This window comes from Archocentrus centrarchus, chromosome 5, assembly GCF_007364275.1.
Source record: "Archocentrus centrarchus isolate MPI-CPG fArcCen1 chromosome 5, fArcCen1, whole genome shotgun sequence".
Classification (NCBI taxonomy): domain Eukaryota; kingdom Metazoa; phylum Chordata; class Actinopteri; order Cichliformes; family Cichlidae; genus Archocentrus; species Archocentrus centrarchus.
Genome location: NC_044350.1, coordinates 29,638,081 through 29,657,760, shown reverse-complemented (window position 1 = coordinate 29,657,760; position 19,680 = coordinate 29,638,081). Strand labels below are relative to the sequence as shown.

The 19,680-nt window shown below is 41.5% G+C and overlaps 2 protein-coding genes across 7 annotated transcripts; both read left to right on the top strand.

The window, feature by feature from the left end:
* The first annotated feature begins 1,996 nt into the window (after positions 1–1,996).
* sh2d5 (SH2 domain containing 5) lies at positions 1,997–8,970 on the top strand. Its single transcript, XM_030729669.1, has 10 exons — positions 1,997–2,202; positions 2,625–2,681; positions 2,770–2,850; positions 2,925–2,999; positions 3,097–3,243; positions 4,749–4,949; positions 6,503–6,686; positions 7,069–7,174; positions 7,264–7,423; positions 8,328–8,970. The coding sequence occupies exons 2-10, from the start codon at positions 2,631–2,633 to the stop codon at positions 8,532–8,534; spliced, it is 1,212 nt and encodes a 403-aa protein (XP_030585529.1). The 5' UTR covers positions 1,997–2,202; positions 2,625–2,630; the 3' UTR covers positions 8,535–8,970.
* Positions 8,971–10,698: 1,728 nt separating this feature from the next.
* kif17 (kinesin family member 17) lies at positions 10,699–19,207 on the top strand. Of its 6 annotated transcripts, none has more exons than XM_030729759.1 (15): positions 10,699–10,853; positions 10,968–11,226; positions 11,419–11,565; positions 11,680–11,781; positions 12,037–12,226; positions 12,561–13,013; positions 13,185–13,279; positions 13,381–13,546; positions 13,734–13,831; positions 13,952–14,052; positions 14,461–14,689; positions 15,426–15,684; positions 15,841–15,899; positions 15,991–16,111; positions 18,278–19,207. In XM_030729759.1, exons 2-15 carry the CDS (start codon positions 10,996–10,998, stop codon positions 18,466–18,468), a joined length of 2,442 nt encoding a protein of 813 aa, XP_030585619.1. In that variant the 5' UTR covers positions 10,699–10,853; positions 10,968–10,995; the 3' UTR covers positions 18,469–19,207. The 6 variants fall into 6 exon arrangements, with proteins under 6 accessions (XP_030585619.1, XP_030585617.1, XP_030585618.1 ...); XM_030729757.1 differs by having other exon boundaries at positions 15,988–16,111; XM_030729758.1 differs by having other exon boundaries at positions 15,838–15,899.
* The last annotated feature ends 473 nt before the right edge of the window (positions 19,208–19,680 follow it).

Here is a 19,680-nt window from a genome sequence, read left to right as displayed (position 1 = left end):
GCTCTGTCCATTCAATAGCAAACCTCTTGGCCTCTAGAGGACACACATGTCAACTACAAAAAAAAAAATGGTGAAATTTAAAAATGTTTGCTTGTTTTCCCTCTTTTGATGTTATGAGCCCAGATGGGACACAAGTGTTTTTCTCCATGTCTCCACTTCTTTCTTGCTACCTGCCTGTTTCCTAATTTATCCCGCCCTTTCAGAAAATTAAATAAGTTCTGATTGGATGTCGTCCCTGGTTGACGAAAGTGTCAGTTAATTTCGTCATCGTTTTTATCCTTTTAGGTAGTTTTTATTTAGTTATCCTCTCGTTTTCGTCATGAAAAAAAGGGGTAATTGACGAAAACTATGATGAATATATTTCGTCAACAAAATTAACACTGGTATACTGGACTAAAGACCATGCCAGTGAATGCCTCTAGTACCTTTCCCAGCTGATATCTTGGAGTGGACTCTATCTTGTAACAAGCTGATGCAGGTTGCTAACTACATTTTACTGTCATGTATGACGAGCTGATGTAGTGCCGTGAAGACCTGGCATTGAACGGTCTTAAGTTCTGCCAAATAAAGGCATTGTCTTTGCAACCGCCAATAAAACCTCAAGAAGAAGAAGGCATTGTGTTCAAATTCTTTTTTTTGGCTGCTCCTCTGAGCTAACCCGGTTACAGCTAGTGCTAACAACAGCTAACATCGCTAGCCTCTCCACCCGCACCACCCGCATAATTCTCGTTGGATATTTGAACACGCTTCTTGGCAGAATGAATTTAAAATAGAATAGAATGCCTTCATTGTCATTATATAGGATGTACAATGAGATTGGAGGACCGCTCCTGTTCAGTGCCGTGCAATAGAAAGTCAGGGTTGGAGCAGATGGGTGGTCATGAGGTGTCTCAAAGTGAGCAAAGAAACAGTTTAGTTACTCTGCTAGTGACAAACTGAGGTCATGTGACTCAGGTCTCCTGCAGTCACATGTCACGTTTTTTTGTTTTTTTTCCCTGGCTTTGGTAAGGCCATTCCAGAAGCTTAACATTAGCCTGCTTTATCTATTCCAAAACCAGTTTTGATATGTGTTTGGGATCATTGTCCTGCTGGAACACCCAAATGTGCCCAAGTTTCAATCATCTAGCTGTTAATTTGAGGCAATCTTGAAGAGTCCAGAGATAGTTCTCCTCCTCCAATATTCCAATGTACCATTGCAATGTACATGTACCACTGGCAGCAAAACAGCCCCACAGCATAATACTACCACCACCATGCTTGATAGCTGGTACAGTGTTCTTAGGTTTGAAAGTCTCACTTTCACTTTTCTAAACATTTTGACCTTTTGAAATTTTAGCCAAACAGCTCAATATTTGTTTCATCTGACCATATATATATGTGGTCTGGGTTTAAATCCAACTTGCCCTGGGCCTGTATGTGTGTGTGTGTGTGTGTGTGTGTGTGTGTGTGTGTGTGTGTGTGTGTGTGTGTGTGTATATATATATATATATAAAAATAAAATCTGCAAAATAATAAAGTGGTATGGAGTAGAAGAAGCATAAGTGCTCTTAGCCAGTTCTCTTCTGGACCTTTGGACCCCAAATCCCTGGTTAGAAAAAATGTTTCTTTAATAGAAAAACTTCCTGAACGACCTTCAACAGTATCAGCCACGGGGGGGATGCTTAAAATAGTCTAGTTAACTTTTGTAACCAAAGTTCATGTAGACGCAAGTTTTCCCATACAGCCTGCCATCTTGGTGACGCCTCCGGACATTTATTGTTTCTGCTTTTACCCAGTGGAATTTCAATGCAGAGCTTTTAGATAGTAATTAATATGGCAACATTTTACATTGTTTTATTGACACATGCTCCCATTTTTGGTTTTGTTATGAAGGCTTCAATTATTGCACAATGAGTGTGAATGTGCGGTGGAGCTGGGCGGGGGGGGGTTGGACCGAAACAGCTGCAGGGGGAGGGTGATGTGATTCATTGAGCTGTCTTCCCGCTGAGTTTTATGTCTCGGGAGAATAAGTTTGCATGTACACCCTGTCTTCCTCCCCCTTGTTTTTTTCCACCCAAACTCCGCCTCGGAGGAGCGCCGCACACCTGGGGTTCGCGTCAGCAGGTAAAAGTGGCAGGGGAAGCCTCGGTGTGCGGTGTGTCAGCTTCCCGAGAAGACGCATAGCGGTCGGAGGGGAGGAGGGTGAAGCCACGACTCTGAAGAGTGAGTTTCTGTGATTTCAAAATGTTGTTGCTACCTGTGAGCTGAGCGCAGGTGGAGACGACCCGGTGTAGCCTGCTACCGCTGCTGTTGGACTCGACAGGGCGGAAAACGTTAAAATATTGTCTGTCTTCGGCTTTGGATTTCGCCCACTGTTCGGGGCATTTCGTGGCGCATTATCTCAGTAAAGTCATCAAACTTTTCCTCTTGTAGCTGCGACTTTATTTGCGACGTTAATGGACCAAAACGCGTCTTCAAAATAAGGCTCTTGCGACAGACCAATCTTTCATGTTTTCCTGAATAGGTGCACACTAATTGTGATTCACTTGTTTTAAGTTCCCGTCATACTGCTGTTTCGAGTCCTAAATGAAGGCGTGTTGGCTCAGGAATTTATTATTATTTAATTGCTGTCTGGGTTTTCACAGGGCAGGATGGGTGAGGCATCGGTCAGAGAAGATGGTACAGTGACGCGATCAGCAGAGGTATGTCTGGAAATGTGATTTTCTGTCGTCACTAGTCTCTCTCTGTGTGTGTGTGTGTTTGTTTAACCTTGTGTCTTCACTGGTGAAGTATGTGGGCTCATTTCCTGTGGATGACAACTGTTTGGATGACCAGATTAAGCAACTGCACACACAGTTGAAGTCCCTTAAAGTGAGTCCCCATCTTTCTAAACCTACAGATGTGACGATAAAGACTGAACCTAATGCAGTTCTGTATTCAATTAGGCATGCAAGAGAAGGAGACCTGTGTCCCTAAAATTCTCCATTAAAGGTGTGAAAATGTATAATGAGGATGAAACTGTAAGTAGAGAAAATGTGAGATTGAATTTGTCTCGAGCTCTTTACGTCACTCTGGTTCTTTTTGTCTGATTGCGTCCCCCCCGCCGCCTGTGTGCAGACCCTCCTGATGGCTCATGCTCTGCGCAGAATCTCTCTTTCCACCGCCCGACCCGTCGATTCCCAGTTTGCCTTTGTCGCCCACAACCCAGGCTGCACCGACACCCAGCTCTACTGCCATGTCTTTAAAGCAAGGCACTCCAGAGCGGTAAGGAATTGTTCTGTAACAGTGAAGTAAATATTTTGGGCTTCCTGTTTGGTCAGAAAAAACTACTGTTTTCCCAAGTCCTTTTATCAGACAGTATATTATAAAAAGTGTGAGTAAAGTTTATGCAGCGCTTTCCATAAAAAGAAAAAAACAATGATTAAAATTTGCCCACAATCCCATTCAAGGGTCTCTCCTTTTTTTGCACTTGGACTACTTCCAGTGTTACTAATATCTTTATATTCCCTAAAAGACCTGCTTTGACCACTTGCCTATTTGCATTTGCAAGTTCACCATGTTGTTGGCCAAACTGACCCGACGAACTGGTGATGACCACCAGCTATGACCCAAGACAGTGGACGAGTTAGCACTGCCCAGAACCAAAGTTGGTGCATCAGGTCAGAAGTGTGTGACAAAGGGCATGCTTGAAGGTTTTATTTAATGCAGCATTTACCAGGCTATACACAGAAAAGTTTGCAAGATATTAATAAAATATGAATATTTTTGGACCGTTTTGGTCAGTGCTTGAAACAGTCGTAGGATTTTTTTAAAGATACATTAAAAGCATGATGCCATGCATTTTTAAAGAGACCTGAGAATGAGAATAAGCAGTTATTGTTTACATGGCCTCTTCCCTCAAATGTATTTATTTATTTTTTCCCCCTAAAATTTGGTGCAACTAGAGGTTTGTATTAACAGGGTCATGAAAACTGTTCTACCTGATTTTTTCATATTTCCATTCTTATCTTAATAGGCAAATGATTTTAGAGCCTCTCTGGGTAGGAAAATAATGCTGATACAATGGCTGAGTGGAAGAAAATGGATGGATGGATAATGACTGACGTTTCTGCTGTTAACAGCAGCTTGAGTTCAATGACCTTTTGACACATTGAATGGATTTATTTTCCTGTGTCATCAAACTGAGGTGTTGCATTTACAACTCCGTGCACCTAATCACAATGCAAGTCTGACCACCTCAAAATGTGGTCGGTCCTGCTGATCTAGTCACACATTAAGCACAATGTATGCATTTCCACTTCCATTTGCCATGGTAACTGCAAATAAAAGAAGAGAAACCACACAAGTTTGGACTGGAGAGTGTTGAGAAATATGCTAATCAATCTGTCTTAAATTCCTTTTCATACTAAACACTGATCTGATCCCAACCAACTACTGAATCTTCCCAAGTCACCCTTGAAACTAAGCTTGCTGTGTGACACTATAATGTGTGACCGCTCCACTGTTTGATCTGGTAGTATTCAATTGTTTTGAGTCAGTCTCACCACACTGTAGTTTGTAGTGAGACTTGTTGCAACATGGAGAGATAAGAAATAGTTTGACACTGATGTTGCCTCATGTCTGTCAGTTATCTGGTGCTTTACTAAGTCTCTTGCTAAGCTTTATCTTTTATGAACACTGTTGTATTATATTTTTCATGGTGAATTGCTGTAGTTCCAGCATTGATAGCGTAACTGTTGGGTTGTCTGTGCCCACCTTCCCTCTATCAGGCCCAGTTCCTGAACCTGCTGCTGTGCCGCTGTTTCCAGCTGTTATACCTGGAGAAGCACCCAGAAGAGGCCCAGGAAGACTCTGCTGGTTCACTGCCCCATCGCAAGCCCTCACTGCTCAATCACGGCTTTCCACTCAGTGTTAGCGCCCTGGTTTCATTCAGAAGAGCTCCTTTTCGTGGGTTATTGGATGGCATTAAGGTTTGGATATTCATCTTTTTTTTTTTTTTTTCTCTTTTCCCCTTCACCCAAACCCCTTGAACCAACTTATGTTTGCACAAAGTATTCACAAGAGGTATTGTTTTTATAAATGAAAATTTCTTTTTTTTGTTTTCATTTAATCTGAAAAGTAACGCAGCTTTAAACTGTCCGTGGCCAAATGTGATTCAAGTATAAATTTAAGGATTTTTATTTTGCTTCCAAGGAGCCAGTGTCATGGTCCTGGGTTAGTTTCCCAGCATCCCCCCCCCCTCTTATGATACTTTATGGAAGCACTGGGATGCATCATCGGTGATGTGTCCTGGGCTCATCGAGTGTTTCAGGTCTGTTCGAACATCAGACATCCTCGCCCAAGTGATCCAACTGGGGGTGATCAGTCCCCAGCTTGCATCCCAGCAGCAGTAGACCACTGGACTTCCCTCTTTAGCTAGAGCCATCTTGTGGCACTCTCTATGGCAGCCATGGTCCATCTGATGGCCCTCTTCTGTATCACACCCACTATACGTAACTTGGTCAGGACTCTGCAGAAATACCGGCCTGCAAAGCCCCAATAACCCTCCTCAATAGGCTCACAGTGGGTGATCCAGCCCTGTCACCAGTACAAGTCTGTCAACTCCCAGTACTTGGCATGTTTCCGCTCTTGAGCTTCATCCATGCACTCTTCCCGGGTACATAAAGTTCCACCATGATCATTCATTTGGAACTGGAGAAAAGGTCCATGCCTGGATGCAGTGTATTTGAGGCAATGTGCTCAGGAAAGCGCAGCTGCCTGTCCAGATCAACTCTCAGCCATTAATCCGCTGCTGAGGCAAGGAGAACAGTTATGGATCTTGACTGTGGGGTGTATTTTCCTCCAGCCTTGGCAAAGATAGTTCTCTGGTGGCATTGCTTGCTGGTTGTTATGCCTGAGGCTACTGTCTCCTCCACTGCCTTAAGCACTTGGTCGTGCTGCCAACTGTAACGGCCGTTCGTAAGTGCCATCAGGCAGCTGCTAAGGATATGCTCTATGGACCCCTGTCCAGAGCAGAGAGCACAAAGTTGTTGTTTTGCTGTTCCCCAGATGTGGAGGTTTGCTGGGCTTGGTAGGCCATCCTAGATGGCCTGAATCAGGAACTGAGAGAAGCCATTCTTATGGGGGGGGAGAAACAGGGAGAAAAGGCTAATGCAGTAAAAGCATACCTGGATAGAAGAACCAATAACAGAACACTATCATTCATGGACTAGCCTCCCCAGAGCCTGGACCTCAACATTATTGAAGCATTGTGGAATCATCCTGACAGAGAACAGAACAAAAGGCAGCCAACATCCAAAGAAGAGCTTTGATTGTCCTTTAACAAGCCTGGAGAACTTCTCCTGTAGACAACCTAAAGCACAATAAAGAAACTAAGATGGTCATATAAAATACATGTTTCAATAAATTTCTGCACCTAGTTCCCATTTTCGTAGTGAAATACAAAGAAATCAAGAACATCAAGATTTTTGCACAGTGCTATAGTTTCCAAATGCATGCCTAAAACTTTAAATTATCTCTACAGAAAACTCCAAAGTCTTCGGATGACCAACAAAGCAGCCAAGATGAGGTCTTTCCCACCTCCTCTCCCTCCCTGATGCGCAAGAAAGTCATACGCACCAAAGCGCTGCGTTCTGGTGCTTACCGCTCCTTCACTTTTACGCCACGCAAACAGCACACCATTCAGGAGCAACTGAGTGTATCACAAGGTGGGCCGAGTGTTCACAGAGCGCTATCGAGGTTCAGAGAGTTGATTAGGTAAAGCGAATCTGTCAGTGTCTGAAGGGAAGTCACTGCTGTGGTGTCTTTTTTTTGTTTGTTTTTTTTGGTAGTTTTAGGCTACATAATGAGGAAACTTTATCTCACGTGGGTGATGCTACATTTCTAGAAGCTTCACTGTTCTGTCACTAATGTTCCTTTTAGAAGGTTGAACATGTTGAACCACGTCTTTGTCTTTAAGGGGGTATTTGGCCTTCACTGAGTTGAGATTGTCCACATGAACATGGTGGTGGAATATGCCACCTTTTTTTTTTTTTTTTTTTTTTTTTAAATCAAATTTTGCATTTATGACTCTTATTATATCCAAAACAGAAAAGGATCAAGACAAGACTCCAGCGAGGAGAGCCCGTGCTTCAAGCTTGGCCGAAACAGAAGAAGCGCTTGCTCAGGCGGTGTATTGTTGGGCTGGTATCGCAACGTAAGTACATCGTGCATCAAACCCATATTTACGTTCATAAATGTCCTTTTCTTGTTAACACATCAGCGGTTTCCTCTTTGATATTACAGTAACAGCAGCTATTCGCTGCTTGCAGATGATGTTCTGGGGTCCTACCTTCTGTGCCCACATCCTAAAAAAGCCAAATGTGGTTCTCTAATTATTCACTTCCCCTCTGGCCCGATCACCCACCTTATTGAAAACACCCGTAAAGGGAAATTCATGCTTGAGGTAATTTTGTTAAGACATGTTGGATCTTATGTGATTATTAGCAAATATTAGGAAATAGTGAGTCTCTAAGGGAAACCAGATCATGAATGATGATTAAATGTACTTTTCTTTATGGACATATACAAAAATCTTTTTAAAATTTTCTTCTTAAATTTACAAATGTATTGTTTTTTATTTCAATCCCTCAGAGAAAATTCATGAGGATGATATCTTATTAAAGCATCAACAAAAAAAGAGGCAGTTATTTTTAGGATATCTTGCCACCTTATACTTAATTTGAAAGCTGGACATTGCCACCCTACCTTCACCTATCAGTGTTTGGACTTCAGTTTTGAAACCTCAGATTTGATATTTTGACCTTCTGCATCACTAAACCATGTTGGGCTGGAAGCAGAGTTATTGCCAGTGCTGACTTTTCATTAAATCAAATTTTACTGGTGATTTATATACATATAGATGTTGTGTTCAAGTGACCGTCAAAGTTCATTTAGATAAATTAGCCCAAATAGGTGCCCAGAGGCATTTCAGTGTGGCTGCCAAGTGGAATGCAGACTTTGGCCAGTGAACAAAAGGTTTGAAAGCAGCTTGATGTCCAGTTTAAAGAGAACAAGATGAAATGTCACCCACTAGTGAGATCACACCTAGAGCTCGATTGATTAATGGGCTGATATTATCAGCTGATATTATAATGGCAATACCAATAGATCGGCAGATAGCTAAAGTGGCTTTTTTTGCACTGGAGATTTCCACTTGACAGCCACACTGAGATTTTTCACTGAAACCAGATAATTAAACTATTTGTAGTTGATTAGAAATGTGATAAGAGACTCATAATCATGTGTAATGTGATTTTTATATTTTGCATTACTTTTTTCTCTATTTATATATTTTATTTTTTTGATAGAAATGCAAGACTGAATTCGATTCCATAGCTGAGCTGATTGAGCACTACACAGAGACCCAGGACGAGCTGCCGTGTCTGCTGAGCTGTGCTCGGGTGAACCACTGCTACGAGTGGGAGGAAAGCGTCAGCGGACGGCAGCCTGTGAAGCTTCAGATGAGCCCAAACAAAGCCAAAGTTAAAAGCACCCATAAAAAGGAATGGGTGTAAACCCTGGACACAGGAACATGTGGACTGCCAACCTTAGAGGGCACAGAATAAGCAACACTGATCATTTCTTTTGCACATTTATCTTTTAGTCTGTGTTGTGGTGTTGGGGGGGTTTAACTATAAAACAGTCACTGTTTAAAAGTGTTGGCATTTAATGTGAATAGTATACATTTCCTAAGAGGGTAGTTCTGTGTCAAAGACACCACTCCTGCTTTTTTGTTTTTATTTCAAAATAAGTTTTTAAAGATTATGTGCCTATAGGGGATTTTTTTTCCCTTTTTCTGCTTATTTTTTTTAAAGACATTAAGCTAACAACCTGAATCTGTAACAGGGAATTAATCACTGTTTATTGTACCTGATGGCAAAGATGTAATACCTTTTCTTCTTGTTTCCTTGTCTTGTAAATATCTTACTCAAATATATTTGGTCAAATTTTGATTGATTCCTTTTTACTCATATTTTTTGTATGCAGTTTATTTAGTTGGTAATTTGGTGAGGATTAATATAACTGAAGCCACTTTTTCAGATTTTTTAATTCCTGACAGAATATACCAATAAAGCCAGCAGTAATTCATCATACAAGCAGCCTACTTTAAGGCTTTATATAGAAATTATTTTCATTATTATATGTATTGGGGGGGGGGGGGGGGTTGTCCATAAAATTGAGGAACATTGTTTACTGTATGACCAGCAGCCAAAACTACAAAATTCAGATTAATATAAATTTTTGAGAAGTTTGTATATTTGAATGTATACTAGATATACAGTACTGTTAAAGTATGTGCCCCCTTCCCGTTTTTTTTTTTTTTGCATATTTGTCTCACGTTTCAGATCATCAAATATATTTTAATATTAGACAAAGATAATCTGAGCAAATACAAAATACAGTTTTTAAGTGATGATTTCATTTCTTAAAGGGGGGGGGGGTACCCAAACCAACCTGCCCTGTGTAAAAAAAAAAAAAAAAAAAAAAAAAGTAATTGCCCCCTAAAACTAATAGCTGGTCGTGCCACCCTTGGGAGCAAGAACTGCAATCAAGCATTTGCGATAAACAGCAATGAGTCTTTCACATCGCTGTGGAGAAATTTTGGCCCACTCTTCTTTGCAGAATTGTTTGAATTCAGCCACATTGGAGGATTTTATTTTATTTTCTGAGCCATTCAGAGGTGGACATGCTGCTGCTGTTTTCTTCTGTTGCATAACCAGGGGCGGGCTGGGTTTAAAATTCAGCCCGGGAGCTTGGTTTGGAGAGGCCTTTTATCCGATCGTACAACGGACAAACCATAATTTAAAGACAAGAGAACTTTATTTGCAGGCGCGGACTGCAAATGTGGCCGCGAGAGCTGCAGCTGCGAGCGCTGCTGTGCTTAATTGGGTAAAAACCTCCCGAACCTCCCGATGGCCACCACGCCCCTGTGCATAACCCAAGTGCACTTGAGTTTCAGGGAACAATGGTCAGACATTCTCTTTTAGGATTTTCTTTTGGAGAGCAGAATTCACGTTTGCCTGTTGGTACGATGTTCTATGCAGTTTTATACCAAATGTAATGGGATGCAAACCTTCCAAAAAAGTTCCAAGTTTTGTCCCATCAGTCCACAGCATATTTCCCAAAAGTCTTGGGGAATCATCAAGATGGGGTTTTTTTTGGGGAAATGTGAAGCAGACCTGCAGTTCTTTGGATGTTGTTCTGGGTTCTTTTGTGACCTCCTGGATGAGTTCTTTGGAAAACTGGCCGCTCCTGGGAAGGTTCGCCACTGTTCCAAGTTTTCTCCATGTGTGGATAATGGCTCTCACTGTGGTTCCCGGAGTCCCAAAGCCTTAGAAATGAGTTCGTAACCGTTTCCAGACTGATAGATGTCAGTGACTTTGTTTCTCATCTGTTCTTGAGTTTCTTTAGATTGTGTTATGATGTGTGGGTGTTTTTTTTTATTGTCTGGGGACGCTCGGTCCCTTTGACAGATTAAAACAAGCACCGAAAAGGGCTGTAGTTTTCCTGCTAAAATCAGTTTTAACATGTCTTCACAGTAACACATAAAGCTTACAGCAAACTGTTTTCCCCTCTCACCTCACTCTGACCTCACTAAAATGGCCGCCGCTCTGGGCCTGTTACATTCCTCAGCTGTTACTGATGGTTGCTAAGCAACTCCAAACACCTAGGGGACAGGAACAGAATGGGAAAGGACCTGAAACGATACCTGCCAAGGTCCATCAACACTGTGTCTGGAAAGTTTCCTGCTTTTTCTCCACTGATCGCTTCTCACTGAACTTCAGTGGAGACGCGAGCTGTTAGTGAACTACTGCTGTCATCTGCTTATTAAGGTAAGGTTAGCCATCAGGGTCCTGCTGCCACGCTTCTCAACACTCCCGTATTTGTAAAGCAGAATTTAGCAGGTTTTGTGCTGCATTGCTTTCACCTGTTATCCACAACACCAGCCAGCTGCTGTGGAGTGAATGCTGAGACATGGGGTCAGAGTCGGTGAAGGTGGTGGTCAGGTGCAGGCCCCTGAATGACAGGGAGAAGGCGCTCAGCTCTAAGATGGTGCTGTCCATGGACCTGCAGCGCTGCCAGTGCTTCATAGAAAAGCCAGGTGCAGTGGATGAGCCACCCAAACAGTTCACCTTTGATGGGACCTACTACATTGATCAAACAACTGAGCAGATGTACAATGAGATTGCCTATGCTTTGGTTGAGGTATGCTTGTGATTTCTTAGATTACCAGCCTGCAGAGCTGGGCCTTAGAAAAGCAGCACACTTGTCACTGGACACCTTCAGTCCAACATCAGCAGCCTATATCTAGTTTCTAATGAACGCAGACCTCCTCATTATGAATATCCTGCTGTCAAAGTTTAACGCAACCTCATGAAAAAAATGTAACTTTTACAGGGTGTCACTGAGGGATACAACGGCACAATTTTTGCCTACGGACAAACTGGAAGTGGAAAGTCGTTCACCATGCAAGGGGTGTCTCAGCCGGCAGCCCAGAAGGGCATCATCCCACGGGCCTTTGAGCACGTCTTTGAGAGCATTCAGGTATGTTTGTTGACCACAACCATCTTATAAATTGCAACATGCATACAGTTTTTGTCTAGGCTTGCCTCAGCACTGAGAGAATAATCATGTGTTTTATCTTTGTGTGCAAGCTAGTGTGCAGAAAATACCAAATTCCTGGTGAGGGCCTCCTACTTGGAGATTTACAATGAAGAAATCAGAGACCTTTTGGGAAGCGACACCAAGCAGGGATTAGAGGTGAGTCGCTGTTTTTTAAATAAACAGAACAGGCTACACTGTAACAGAAGAAGCCAAAGGCATTCTTGTTCTTTGGTTACAGCAGTTTTTTTTCTACATAGTACTGTACATGTTGCCATGGTGACTTAAAGTACAGTTGATTCTTTTAAAGGTCAAGGTGTTTGAACAGGGTGACATATTTGCTGATTGTGTGCGTGCGTGTGTGTGTGTGTGTGTGTGTGTGTGTGTGTGTTTATGTGGCTGATGAATGCCTAGCTGAAAGAGCACCCAGAGCGTGGGGTGTATGTACGGGACCTTTCCATGCACACTGTGCACAGTGTGGGGGAGTGTGAAAGAATCATAGAGCAAGGCTGGAGGAACCGGGCGGTGGGCTACACACTGATGAACAAAGACTCCTCACGCTCCCACTCAATCTTCACTATCCACCTGGAGATCTGCAACACTGGTGAACATATGATATCTTTGCCTTAACTCTGTTTAATTTGTGCTGATGTTTTTCCTTTGCTTGTAGGAGCACATGATCTTCTTATGTCTCATAAGGTCATCAGCACTTCACCATCAGATTTGTCTTTGTTCTGTGGGGCCATATCTTTAAATCTGCTAATTTACAAAACTCCTCATATACAGAGTTTGTATGTTCTGCTTATGCTTGTACAGGGTTCTCACACCATCAAGTGGTAGACCCAGTAGATGTTAGTATTTCAAGGCCTTGTAATATACTGACACAAACTTGACAGTTGCATGCTGTCTGTATTCCCTCGGTCACCTCAAACTTTCAGATGCATCTGGCCAGGACCATCTGAGGGCAGGAAAACTCAACCTTGTGGACCTGGCAGGAAGTGAGCGTCAGTCTAAAACCGGTGCTACTGGCGAACGACTCCGCGAGGCCACAAAGATCAACCTTTCCCTCTCGGCCCTGGGCAACGTCATCTCCGCCCTGGTAGATGGACGCTCCAAATACATCCCCTACCGAGACTCCAAGCTGACCAGGCTGCTGCAGGACTCTCTGGGAGGAAACACGCGCACCTTGATGATTGCCTGTCTCTCCCCTGCAGACAACAACTATGAGGAAAGCCTGAGTACGCTGCGCTATGCAAACCGGGCCAAGAGCATTCAGAACAGGCCTCGCATCAACGAGGATCCGAAGGACGCTCTGCTCCGAGAGTATCAGGAGGAAATCAAGAAGTTGCGGGTGCTCCTCACAGGCCAGCTGGGCGCTGCTGACCTTTCAAGTAAGTGATAAATTTTGTGTTTATATAAAAAAGCAACATGCTGTTTTAGTTAATAGTCCTAAATCTACCTGTAGATTATAATAAATATTTGAGTTTCTTGCATGTTGTTTTGCTTTTATTATCTGAGCCCACAAAAAAGAACCCTTTAAAGAACTTTTATTTATCATGTAGCTCTGCTGTCCCGTCACTTTTCTGAGGCATCCCCTGCTGGTCCCTCAAGGCCACAATCCAGCACCACCGAAGCAAAGAAGGAAAAGATTAAAGAGGCAAGCATGAACCAATCCCACATCCATTTATCACGTCACCTTTAAGCATGCGTTGTATAAGAACCCTGTGATTTATGGTCTGTGTTCTGCGCTCTCTGTAGGAGTACGAGCAGAGGCTGGCCAAGTTGCAGGCTGAGTACAATGCAGAGCAGGAATCCAAGGCGAAGCTGCAGGAAGACATCACTGCTCTGCGTTCCTCCTATGAATCAAAGCTGTCTATTCTGGAGAAAGCCCAAGCCAGCAGGGGGAGCTCTGCCCCTAAGAATGGTAATAGAAAGTCATAAACCAGCAACAGAGAACCATGAAACCACTTTAACAGTGAATTTTCTTCAGGGAAAATGCTAAAGAAATAGCCTTTGCGTTTTAATTAAACACAAAAGCTTTTCTTCAGCATTTTTGCTGTTGCATCCTCCCCATGTAAACTGCTTTGTTTTGTGCTGCTTGTTGACGTTAGAGAGCGCCAGCTGTACGACCCAGGTTGCTGAGGAGGAATTGTGTATCAGCATTGATCCAGTCTGCCACAGTACATCTGAGGAAACTTCCCCAACCAAGGTACCACCCACCCCCACCTCCCACAAAGACCACTCATCCTTCAAATGATATTCTTATTCTGAAAGAAGGTATCAAAGCACCTCTGTGGTGCAAAATGTTGAATGTTATTCCCTCATGTAGGTCAGCAAACCTACCCAAAGAAGTCCAGATGGAGATGAGCTCATGGAGTCTACTGATGCCACTGCAGCAGGGCCTCTGGACCAGAAACATGTCCTGGAAAGGTTTGTGGGCTTCTATGCAACATCAGGGGCCTCAAATTCATATCTATGATATTGTTGTATATGATGTCTTGATTGTGTCTTTTCCAACACCATCAATCAACTGATCCATCTAATTTCTACTGCTTATTGGGGTGCGGGTTGTGAGGGCTCCAGTTTTTTCAGCCCTGTTCATGGGATACTGAAGATGTTATTATGATGGTATCTGCCATGTATTATTACATTACATGGTGGATATGTCATACCTATGCTACTGGCTACAGTGCATAATCAGTTCCCAGCAGTATATTTTTCAGATATATTTACCCCTGCATTTTTCTCCGGTATTAACATAATCCAATAATTAGCTATAATAGTATAGTGAGAATTATACTAAGCACGTATCTGCGTGGTGTCCTTGGTGTTCCTCAGACTGCAGCAGCTGGAACAGGAAGTGGTAGGAGGGGAGCAGGCCAGGAACAAAGAGCTACAGCAGAGACAATGGCAGAGAAAAAAACTTGCTGACCAGAGAAAAGCTCAGCTTATTAATGCTCTGTCAGAGAACAGCGAAGAGAGCGAAAATGTGCTGCTGAACGTCTACAACTCCATCCAGGAAGAAGTCCATGCCAAAAACCAGATGCTGGTCAAAGTTCAGGGGAAGGTGGGTGAAAGTAGTTGTAGGACGAATTTTTAATCTTTGTATGGGGCTTACAGCAGATTAAAAAAAGCATCTTTCTGTTGGACAGGAAGCATATATATATTAAGAGCTTTCTGTAAATTTCAAGGTGCGATCAAAAAGTTTGAAGTTTTCACCCATAAAAATCTATTTTTATGGGTGGAAACACGACCATTTCATGCAACTCTGGACAAATTTCACTTCTTAGAAGTCTAATTTTGACCACAGTGCAGTTTTACCACAGTGGGATTGCACGTTCGTACCCCTCTGTGGCCACAAAACCCCAATCTTTGCTCACCATTTTCTCTGTGACTTTGTATAATTCCTCAAAATCAAATTAAAGTTGAAGACTTGCTGTTTTAACACACTGAGCAAGATCCAACGCTCTTTGTAGAGGCACAAGTGCAACGGGCTTCCAGGGAGTGATCCAAAAATATCAGCGGTGGTCTGGAGATGAACGAGAAGGTGACTTTGACCACATTTAATTCGGGTATTTTATTAACTTTTTTTACCCTGAAAAATTAGGTTATCTCTTCAGGGATTTACTAATTTGGTGTGTCTTTCTTCACACATCAGATCCTCACTATGAACAAGTGGGTTCTAGCTGAACACCACAAACTATAGAAATATGTCTCTACTTTAAGATGTAACTGATAAATTAACATATGGGACTCTTTAAATGGTTTCCAGCGAATCATATACTCTGTCATTGTTGTAACAGCTGAAAGCAGCCAAACTGGAGATCCGTGACCTGCAGGCGGAGTTTGAGGTGGAAAGGAATGACTACCTGGCGACTATACGCAGGCTGGAGAAGGACGGCCAGCTCCTGAACAGCCTGCTGGAGCGTATGGTGTCTCTGGTGCGCCGCGACTGCAACTACAGCAACCTGGACCGCTTGAAGAAAGAAGCTGTCTGGGACGAAGACAGCGCCACCTGGAGGCTGCCAGATGTAATAGTGCAGAAAACAACACTGCCTGCAGGTGGGGCATATGATGGGGGGTATGTGTTAAAAATAGACTGTGAAAGCTTATCAGTTTATGAGTAATGGTGAAGCTGACATGACGCAGTGCATCCTGTGTTGGTTTTGCACATTACATTCTTTAAATATTTAATTATCACTTTCTTTCTCTTAGCAGTGGGTCCAAAAGCTTCAACTCGCAGAGGCTCAGGTCCTGATGTTGGAGAACCATTTATGGTGTGTGTGTATGTGTTTGTGTTTAATGGTTAGTCCTGTACTTGACATGCGCACACTGTAACATGGACAGAGACCATGTGTGTTTTAGCAGGTGGAAGAGGACAGGTACAAGCAAATGCTGGACCGAAGTGACAGCGAGAACATCGCCAGCAGCTACTTCAAGTCAAAGAGAGCAAGCCAGCTGCTGGGAGGTGACTCCACAAAGGGACACGGTGAGAAAAGAAACTGCAGACACATTAGCAGTTAAATTAGCTAATGTTACTTCATTCTCACTTAGCCATAAATTTGCATGATGTCAACATCTTGTGCTCCTCAGTCCCAACTGGTTGCTGCACCAACCTCAGCCTGGTTCTGCTGGAGGTTTCTTCCTGTTTAAAGGGAGTTTTTCCTTCCCACTGTCACCAAGTGCTTGCTCATGGGGGGTCGTTTTGACTGTTGGGATTTTCTCTGTATTATATTAGGGTCTTTACCTTAAAATATAAAACGCCTTGAGGTGACTAAATAAAATAGAATAGAAATGAACTGAATTAGATCCTGACTGGCAGCTCTTGGCAGGAGAGCAATTAATCAGGCCAAGATAATAAAAATGTAAATAAAAGTAATCAAGGCTAGAATGGAGAACCCTAAACTTAAAAGAGGAGCATCTCCAAAAATTATTTTGTTGTTTAAATAGAAACATTGATGGTTTTTTTACATTTTAGCAAAAGTTCACTCTAAAATTTTGAAAGGCATACAATAAGTCATGTTATTACACCGTCCACTACACTTTATGCTGCTACAATAAACTTTTTTATTGCATTTAGAAATTATTATTATTATGCTTTGTCAAATTTTAGCTATTTTACTTTATAAAGACAGTTTATGTATTCAGCTTTTTACATGGCATTTTATATATTTCAATTTTGACTTCTTTTTACTTTTGTTGTATTTCATTTGTATTTTTACTTATTGAGCTAATTTATTTAGTTTTACTTTATCTTTTCTTTTTGAGCTTCTTACTTTGGTTAGTTTTTACCTTATTAAGAGAATTGTTTTCTCATATTGTATTTTATCGAGCTATATATTTATAGTACTTTATTTAGGCTATTTTGCTATAGATCATGTTTATTTATTTTTAATTTTATTTTTATTTGGAAGATAACAGATTTGCATACAGATACTTATTTCGTTTTCCAGACATCTTCCCAGTTTCCAGTTTTTATCATTAAACAAGGGGGGAACTAAAAGCAACAAAATAAAAAGGGAAAACAAAAGAGTAAAAGAGGAACAGAAAGAGGTGGGGGATGGAGTTGGGATGGAGAATCAGAGAGGTTAGAGAAACCTGGCTCTAAATGGGGTTACATACTTTATCCACCTGTTCCAAATTCGGTAGAATTTATTTTTTTTGGATATTCAGGGTTTAGGTTAATTTTTCCATCTTGAATATTTCTAAAGTAATATCTAACAAACCATCTAATGTAGGAGGGATTGGGTTAAGCCATTTTCCTGTAATGTTTTTCTTGCTCGCCACTTAAAGGGCCTGCAATAGTTTCCTGTCCATTTTCTGTTTCAGAATGGCAACATCAGAAAGATAGAGCATCACAAAATCAAATGGTATTTCAGTTCTAAAAACCAAGTTCAAAGTTTTATGGATTTCTTTCCAGTAGGTACTCAATTTAGGGCAATCCCAGAACATGTGGTAATGATTGGCTTTTCCTGTTCCGTGCTGTCTCCAACATATCCCTGTCACCTTTTTGTATTTATCCCGGGCTGGAGACTTGACGTACCTTATTACATTTTTCCAGCCGTGTTCTCTTCAGAATGAGGAACTGGTGGAAGATCACTGGGATCTCCAAATATTCCCCCAGGTTTCCTCTGGAATGACAACTGCTGCTTCTTCCTCTCATTTTTGTTTTATATACAGAGTATTATCTTTCTCTGTTATAAACAGGGCAGTATATATTCTGGAAATCAATTTATTAGACTTTGAGTTATATGCAGACTCTAGAATCTTGAAAAACTCTGATTCAACTCCCGTAAAGCTATAGATCGTGTTTAATGTTTTGGTTACTGTGATATAGGAATTTACCACTTTTACTGTGAAATGCTCCTTTATTCACAAGGCGTCACCACAGAAAGTAGCTGTGCATGTTTGACTTGTGCCGGATTCCCTTCCTGATGCAACTAGGGTTCGATCCCTGGTTTGATATCTTCCAGGATCGAACCTTTCGCTTTGTTAGGAAAATGTGTAAAGCTTTACAATACAGAGCCACTACTACATAATAATCATCTCTTGCTAATTCATATCCTAATTATAACCTTGTGCAAGGGTCAGAGTGCCAGAGCAGCTTACATTTAACATTTTCCGTCAGTTTTATCTACCTTCGTGTCTCTTGCAGCCATCCACTCTCCTCCCGTGGTTAATGTGGCAGCGTACCTTTCTTTGAGCGGCTCCAACACGAACCTGCCTCTGACCTCAGACACCATCCTGCCTCGCCCCTTCCGTCTGGAGTCATTGGATGTCCCAGCGTCCAATAGTAAGGTGAAGCGCAAAAAAAGCAAATCTCAAATCCATAATGAGGGAATTTAAATGGACTGTGAATTCCAGTGCCCCACATATTCTCAGCTGCCTGCTTTTTTTTCTATATTTTCTCATCTATGACTGATCAGAAAATTGTGTATGGGTCACTCCACACTAAACTGTACCACTGGAGCCTGTGTGAAATATGGTATAATATTTATTTAATCAAAAGCAGCACAATTTTTTTCATACTCAATTTTAAATCCATGCTAGTCAAAGCTATTTTTTTTTTCCACGAGTAAGGACCTTCTCTTTAAATCTCTCTCCTAACACAACTTTATCAACAAGGAAAAAAATGAACGCTGGAATTTTGTTAGGAAAGGCATAAAGAAAGATTGTCAATGATGAAAATCAGACATTTGGCAACAATCTGCTCAGAAAGTGTGTTCAGATTTGTGTTGGCATCTTTGTTATGGGTGTAAATACTGGTGTCCAACTTTGCTACATCCATGGATCCTTTGTGCTGCTCTCACAAAAATATTCATCATACATCGCTCACTTGAAATAAACAGCAATTCAGCCTTGCATTAATAAATTAAAATTGATTGGTCCATTTTGTTAACACCTATCTAACACTTCAGAACAGTTTAGTGTGGAGTGACCTGGATATGAATCCCTGGATATGGATTTTTTTTTTTTTTTTGGAACTGCTGCTACTACAGTAGCCATTTATTGTGGAGGTTGTCATGTGTTTATAATTGCATTGTGAATGTTAATTCATTGCTATCTACAGTATGATGCTGTCCTTGATGTGTGTGTTTTTTTTTTTTTTTTTTGTACTATAGTTAAATGTTTGTGAGAGTTACGTTCTTGAATATTTAGATAATTGCATTTTAATGTTGCTGTTTTTTCTTTTTACACAGCATTTAAAATTCTGTACTTTTCATGAATAGATTACATCAAATGAACTGATCTAGCTTGTGTTTAATTTCATTCACTTTGCAAAAAAGCCATTTAAACTTGGAGTATTATGAAATATCAGCTTGGGTGTCAAATGTAGTACTCTGCTGTCACAAATGGAGAGGGGAGCTGTTCTCAAGGCAGGAGTATGCTAAGATGCAGTTCTTTGTTTCCAACTGAAGCCTTTCTGCAGCTCACTTTTCTGTGTGAATATTGTATTTCTCATTTTGGCCTGATTTATTCATTTGTTGTTTAATATTACTTGACCAGCAGAGAACTGTGTCAGGTTCAAAATTTGACACCATTTTTTTTTTTTTTTTT